Source organism: Arachis ipaensis, chromosome B07 (assembly GCF_000816755.2).
Source record: "Arachis ipaensis cultivar K30076 chromosome B07, Araip1.1, whole genome shotgun sequence".
Taxonomy (NCBI): Eukaryota; Viridiplantae; Streptophyta; class Magnoliopsida; order Fabales; family Fabaceae; genus Arachis; species Arachis ipaensis.
Window position 1 is genome coordinate 125,304,012 of NC_029791.2, and position 7,374 is coordinate 125,311,385.

The window sequence follows — 7,374 nt, forward strand, 5'->3', positions numbered from 1 at the left end:
CTGATTACTATTAATAAAGGGATCATTAGTAGTCTGTAGTCTGTAACTCCAAAAACTAAAAATTTAAAGAGTATTTACCCAAATTGGTCCCCAAAGAATTCTGAAGTGGACGTTTTGGTTCCTAACAAAATTTAATTATGTAATTAGTCCCCAACTTTTGTAAACGTCCGTCATTTTAGTTCTTCTGTTAGTTTCTTCCGTGAAATTTTAACGGTAGAGTCCAACGTGTCACGTTCAGGTGATGAGTCAGCCGTTAAGTGCCACATGTTCAATCAAGACAAATTGGTCCCTATTCTGAATGAAGTTAAACGCGGCGTTTTGGGAGTAGGGCACGAGGGTGTGTGTCGTTTCGTTAGCTGAGTGGCTTTAAAGGTCCATTTTTGTCTTCCTCCCCCAAAACGAAATTACAACCAGCACCCTCTCTTCCCCTAGGTTTTACAAAGAAAGCCACCACCACGTGAACTGGTAGTCAGTCTTCTGACGACCTCGCTGACATTGTTGACTCAAGACTTTGTACCAAACGAAGTTATTGTAGAAGAAGGTTTTGCCGGTCTATCGGTCTTCACCGGTCAGGTTAGTATATCTTTTCTCTATTATGATGCGGATGGTATAGTTGATCATCGTTGCAACTGTTCGAATGTGTTTACCTTGTGTATCTGTTTCTGGCAGTAGAAATTAGTTATTGAAAAAAGTGTTTTTAAGTTCTTCATTACTATGAAAATCAGTTACTGATAAGTGACGTAATGCATGCATATATGAGTTTAACATTAAAAAGATTCAATATTTTGTGGTAAATACACTTTATACATTAATTAATCTAGTTATCACAATTAGGAAATTAAAGTTTGAGCAGTTGTTGTTTAATATGAAATTGCTCTGTATAAGTTTGTGTTCTGGTTTTGACATTTTATTCCATGTTTATGGATTGCAGATGACTGATTGGGTTATCCCTGTCTTTCAATATGGGGGGAGTTTTGTCAAAGATAACAAGGGTGAACTACTTTACATTAATGGGAATGTAAAGAGATTTCCTCCTTTGGATCTTGATTTAGTGAATTATTTTGATTTGAAGAAAATGTTTGAAGAACTTGGCTACCATGCATACAAAAAGATGTATTGGTATGACCCAACAGCTCCTAGTTATGAAGCAGGCCTACATCCTATATATGGAGACAAAGAAATCAGAGAGATGTGTGACAAAAAGAGGGAGGACAGAGAGACGGATGAATTGTGTCTGTTCTTTGATCATCCAATTATGGAAGATGTTGATTTTGAGGATAGTGATGATACTGATGAGCATAGTGAGGCCGAGGTCTTGTCTGATGAACCAATTTCTGACAACGATAGCTATGATAGCTATGAAAGTGCTGAAGACGAGGCGTATAAACCCCCACCTCCAGGATTTGAGGATGACACCGATGATAGCTATGATAGCTTTGAAGATGAAGAACTCATGAAGAAAACAAAGAGAAAAGGTGGCAAAAGAGATAAGAAGGGTAAGAAGAAAGCTATTGAAAAAAAGGATAATGCAAAGAAGATGGCTGTTGAAAAAAGGGATAATGCAAGGAAGAAAGGTGGGCCTAAACAGACTACTAGGCCCAATAACAAATATGGGCCCAATATAACTGTTGGGCCTACTCCTACTAATGGGTCTACTCCTACTGCTAGGCCTAGTCCTACTGCTGGTGGGTCAGAATTTGGTGTTGGACCGGGTATAGCAGAGGAAGGGGATGACATCTTTAATGATGAGTCTGATGGTTTAGGATTTGAGTCAGAGGAGTTTGATACACCTCAATCATCAGACAATGAGGGAGATGATTTTGATTGGTCCCAATTCAATGAGGAAGCAGACTTTGGTGATGTTCAACTCCAATTGAACATGGAGTTTGCCACATTGGATCAATTCAAGCATGCCTTAAAGGACTATACTATTGCTGAAGGAAGGAGGATTTTTTATGTTAAAAATGATAATAGAAGAGTTAGATGCAAGTGTGCAACTGGGGAAGAGAAGGCTATGATTGCAAAGGCAAAGTTCAAGACTAAATGTAAGGCTAAAAGGAAAGAGACTGATGCTGCAGAAGTGGATAATTCTGGAGAGAATGGAACTGCTATTGTCCCTAGCAGTGATGATAATGAATGTCCTTGGCTGATTTATTGTGCCTGGAATAGTGCTAGAAGGTGCTACCAGATTAAGACGTATGAGCCTAAACATACTTGTGCTAGGGAATTCGGGTCTAACATGGCTGATCAGAAATGGGTGGCTGATAAATTAGAGAAGAGGTTATTGACCCAACCTCACATGACTCATGGCGAAGCTTTTGATCATATTAAGATAGACTTTAATGTGGTGTGCAGTGACAAGATGATTTATAGAGCTTTAAGGGTTGCTAGGGAAAGGTATGTTGGGAATGAGAGGGCTCAGTATGGAAAGTTGAGAGATTATCTCACTGAAATACACAGAAGTAATCCTAGCAGCACTGCATTGCTGGAAACAACCCCCACAATTCCTGGTTCACCGCCATTGTTTAGCAAACTGTATATTTGTCTGGAGGGGTGTAAAAGAGGGTTTAAGGCTGGTTGCAGACCACTGATTAGGTTGTAAAAGAAGATTCTAAGCACCTACACTGGAGTACTGGCACCAGTTCAGCAAACAAAATTGGAGGACCTTATGAAGGATACTAAATTCTGGACGGCTTAATGGACTGGTGACAATGATCGTAACGTGTTTGAGGTGTAGACACATTCAAAGAAGGTTGGTGTTAATCTTGGAAGGCATACTTGTACCTGCAATATGTGGCAATTGACAGGTAGTCATAACATGTTGTATTTGACTTACATGAGTTTAAGATATGCATTCTGCTGTATTAAAGTCAACGCTAGTTAATTCTTTTGTAGGAATACCATGTGTTCATGCATTAGCAGCTATTCAAAAGAGGTGTGATAGGCCAGAACTATATGTGCATCCTTGGCTAAAGATGGATGCATTTAGAGCAACCTATGAGCATGTCATGAAACCTGTCAACTCAAAAGAGTATTGGGTGAAGACTGGACTACTATCTCCAGAGCCACCCATCATTAGGAGACCTGCAGGCTGCCCCACGAAGAAAAAAAGGAAGGCGGACCCTGTTGAAGACGCGCGTGATGGAACAAAAGGACGACGAACATTCAAGGTTACCTGTCAAAAATGTGGCGAATCTGGCCACAATGCAAAAACATGCAAGGGACCACCAAGGCCTAAACCCCCACCAAAGAATAAAGGTAAAAAAAAAAGGGTAATGAAAATGGATCCACCATTGCAGCAGGGTCACAGGAAGAAGTACAAATAACCCTATCAGCCCCTTAACCACAGCCACAGGTACCTTTCTAAATTGGATTATATTCGATGCTTTGTATGCCATTCATGTACTTACTTATCTTGTTACTTCGTCTTGTGTTAGGAGCAAACTACTAACTCATCCAACCAAGTTGCATCAACAATAAGTTTTAGGCCTCCAAGACCCAAACAACAAATTCTGAGACCTCATGTAGCTCCGGTCACTGCCCCAACACCTCCTATAAAGCTTGTTTTGGCTCCAAGACCTTTACCTCCACCAACTTTAACTCTTCCACCTACAGCCCCATTTGCTCCAGTGCCTAGGTCACTCCATCCGAATCAGATACCAAGAATCTCTCCGGTTGCTGCTACAAGCTCTGGAACTGCTGCCAGAATATTCAAGTTCATGCCTACACCAGGACTCAACCTCCAAAAGAAGAAATGATATTGCTCTATGATATCATGCTGATTGTAGTTATGTTGTTTAGTTTATTAAGACCCTTTTGTAACAGATTATGGTTATGTAGTGCATTTATGCAACTTTGAGCTATGCTTTTGGAATGTATCTTTGATGCTAGCAACAGATATAAACTAGCTAGGAGTAAGTTTTTTGTTGGAATATTTAGAACTTTGATGCTTGATTTCAAATATATGAAATTATGGTTATTAGACTATTTTGATAATTATGAGTGATGTGATTTGTATTAAATCAGGTTTTTGAAACATTATTTTTGTGAATGCATATGATTCTAATATTTGGCAAAGGAAATTTCATTACACAATTCTGACAGACTATAATATTAGCAATTACACTTTGATCAATTATTCAATTACAATATATCCATACATAATAAGCACTTAATTCCCTTCTTTTCCTACCTAACTATATCTTTCCTAAAAAAATACAAACCAAAAAACCTAGCATGAAAAAGAACACATTTTTTCAATGACTGCTCTACTCCCTCCTTTTACTTATATTCTTAGTCTTCTTCTCTAATTCATCTACCAAATCTTTCAACTTCTTCACCCTCTCTTCCAGTACAACATTATGCTGGCTATCTTGCATTTCATGAAAAAAAACTTTGTCAAACTATATAAAAAATTCACAGTGTGAAAGATTCTCCTACATTGAAGGGAAAAATGCACAAAATCAGAGTTAACCTATGAATTTTACAATGCATAAAGAAGATACCATACCCAATGTTTCTTACCCTATAATAAGGACAACCAAAGAAAGGTCTTCTTGGGTTCTTATCTGTTCTAGATTCTACAACAATGGCATAAGCTCCACAGTGGCATCTTGGATTCTTCCCTCTTGCAATTCCAAATTTGGGGCCACCTGAAACACTGCTAGTACTACCATCTCCGCTACCTCTAATAACTCGTTGACGATAAGAACTTGCTGAATTTCCTCCACTTGCCATAGTTACACGTTTTCAGAGTAGCACACGAGGATGATTATGACCTTCACACCATTGTTTTAGGATTTAGGGCATCATACAAGAACAAATTTGTAGTTGTATTTCTAGGGACTATTTTGTCTTTCATCCCACGTGGCGTTTAACAGCTGACTCAACACCTTAACATGACACGTTGGACTCCACCGTTAAAATTTCACGGAGAAAACTAACAGAAGGACTAAAATGACGGACGTTTACAAAAGTTGGGGACTAATTACATAATTAAATTTTGTTGGGGACGAAAACGTCCACTTCAAAATTTCTTGGGGACCAATTTGGGTAAATACTCAAATTTAAAATAAAGAAACCATAACATATACTGTTCTTGCTCCAACAAAACTCAATTAAAAAGAGAGCATTAACTACTACTATAATTCTATAAACACTGCAATTAGTGAATAAATGATTATTGCTAGTCCTACAAGGAAGTTTAACTGTTTGTAACTCCAATGACTAATATTTAGAAATTAAAAAAAAATATATTTATCATAATCTTGCTCCAACGAATCTCAAAAACTAAAAAAGAAACATTAAACATTACAATTAGCGATGTTATTGGCGTAACAATCATCGTGATTACTATTACTCAAAGGATGTGGGAGACTTCTCAAACTATACCCATGGACATCATTTTTCTGGCCTGAAGGAATTTTTGGAGAGTCCTCAAACTATGCGGTTTTTTCCCATCACCATCATTTTTCCCTGCTCTAACTACTATGTGCAATAAAAAAAAACATGAGTCCAAAATATTTTCAGCCCACTTATCAAAAAACATAATCACAATTTAACATTAGCTAAAGTGTGCAACGGATCCTTTGGTTGAGTAGTGTACGAGCTGATTATAGTGAATGCCATCTTTGATATAATTTTTTTATAATTCAATGTCCCTCTCTCTTCGATCTATTTCTCTCTTTCTCGTTTTGTCTCTTTCTTTTTTCTGCATCAGCGACGGCCATCAACCTCGTTGGCACTGTCTCTCCCCCTCTTCTCCTCATTCCCAGCCTCTTCTCTCTCTATTCTTCGTTATCTTTCTTCTCTCTATTTTCAGTGTGTGTGAAGAATAGGTTTGGAATTAGTGGAACCTCTTTTTTTGCGGGTGAAGGCACTTTGGGAAACCTTAGCTCCTGGGATTACAGGAGCTATAGATTTGAATTCCCTCTTTCAAGCTTAACTAGATGAAAACTTCTACAACAGGGAAGAATGCATTCTGCTCCTCTTCCATGATGAAGCGCAGCTATCCCCTTTATGTGTAAGTCCTGCCGAGAAAGAGCTCTTTTCGGGGTGGAAATAGAGGCAAATGAATGCCGTGTTTTGGAAAATCAAATAGAAAAGAACTTATAATAGAATACCAACGGACCCATCTAACTAAAATACAGCTGTTTTCTATAGATAAAGTTGGTTAATGAATGAATGCAATTCTTGACTCTCCGGTGAGTAGTCGTTCGAGTTGGTCTTTGTCATGATCCTATAAATGTCAAAAAGCTAAATAAAAATATTTTTGAAAAGAAATATTGTAAAAGTTTTAGTCTTTATTTTTTAAAATTTTAGTCTCCTATATTTTTACTTTCTCAAGGTATTGAAAGGACTAATAATTTGTATTTTAAGACTAAAATTTTAGTTTTAATTTATAGCTACGAAATATAATACTGAGTTTTGAACTCTCAATCTCAATCCTAATTTCTAAAAACAAACGCTACCATAAATGTTTGATTGAATTCAAATTTAACTTTTGCTTTAGACTTTTAGAATGCATCTAATAAAATATAGAATTGTCTTAAATAATAGACTAGAGAGAATATTAGATATTAAAGATTCATATAAAAAAATATAAAATAATTTAGTAAAATATATTTTTTAGTCCTCTCTCTATCTTCTCTTTCATAAAACATTTTTTATGATATCATCACCATTAATGGTAATAACAACACCATTATTGTTCTCTTTTTTTTGCCAGATTATTCTTGTTGTTATGCATCCAAACCTTGAAAACACCATGATCAACACTAACCTAACCACAAAACTCTCGAACCAAATCATCATCTTCCTTTTACATCGTCTTCGGAGACGCTAAAGCTTTGGTATGGAAATTGGTGTCGCAGCGCTCTACGACACCGCCACCTTGTCAGCACCAGAGAGGGCAAGGTGATGATAAGCACAGGAGATCGGCGACAGACACGCGAAGTTGGGACTTCAGTTCGGTGTGAAAGAGGTTGGTGGTGATTTTGTCAATGAAATTCGACGGCGAAGATGAATGGATCCTCTGGCTTACAGTCGTAAAAGTTGCAGTGACAACAAAAGGCGGTGCATTTGATGGGTGCAGGTCGCTAGCGGTAACGATGGGTGCTAGCATGGTTCTTCAAGCATTTCTCGTATATAACGGATTGTTGGCGGTTGGCGTCAATGATATGGTGAGAGGTGATGATGAGAAAGGAAGTTTTTTATGGTGATAGTAATGGTTGTATGAAGGGGCAGAGAAAGAAGAAAAGAGAAAAAAAAAAAAGATAAAAATATAATTTCACAATAAAATTATTTTAAAATATTTAAATATAAAATATAATTATTATACAATTAATAAATAGTTTAAATCTTAAAAATCAATTT

The 7,374-nt window shown here is 37.1% G+C and overlaps 1 protein-coding gene and 1 long non-coding RNA gene across 2 annotated transcripts; both read left to right on the forward strand.

Annotated features, from left to right (window-relative positions):
• LOC110265163 lies at window positions 319–2,602 on the forward strand. The gene is made up of 2 exons (XM_021108004.1): window positions 319–573; window positions 932–2,602. The coding sequence occupies exon 2, from the start codon at window positions 932–934 to the stop codon at window positions 2,600–2,602; it is 1,671 nt and encodes a 556-aa protein (XP_020963663.1). The 5' UTR covers window positions 319–573.
• LOC107607956 lies at window positions 2,675–3,996 on the forward strand. The gene is made up of 3 exons (XR_002350617.1): window positions 2,675–2,807; window positions 2,881–3,355; window positions 3,438–3,996. It is a non-coding gene; the product is annotated as an uncharacterized LOC107607956 (long non-coding RNA).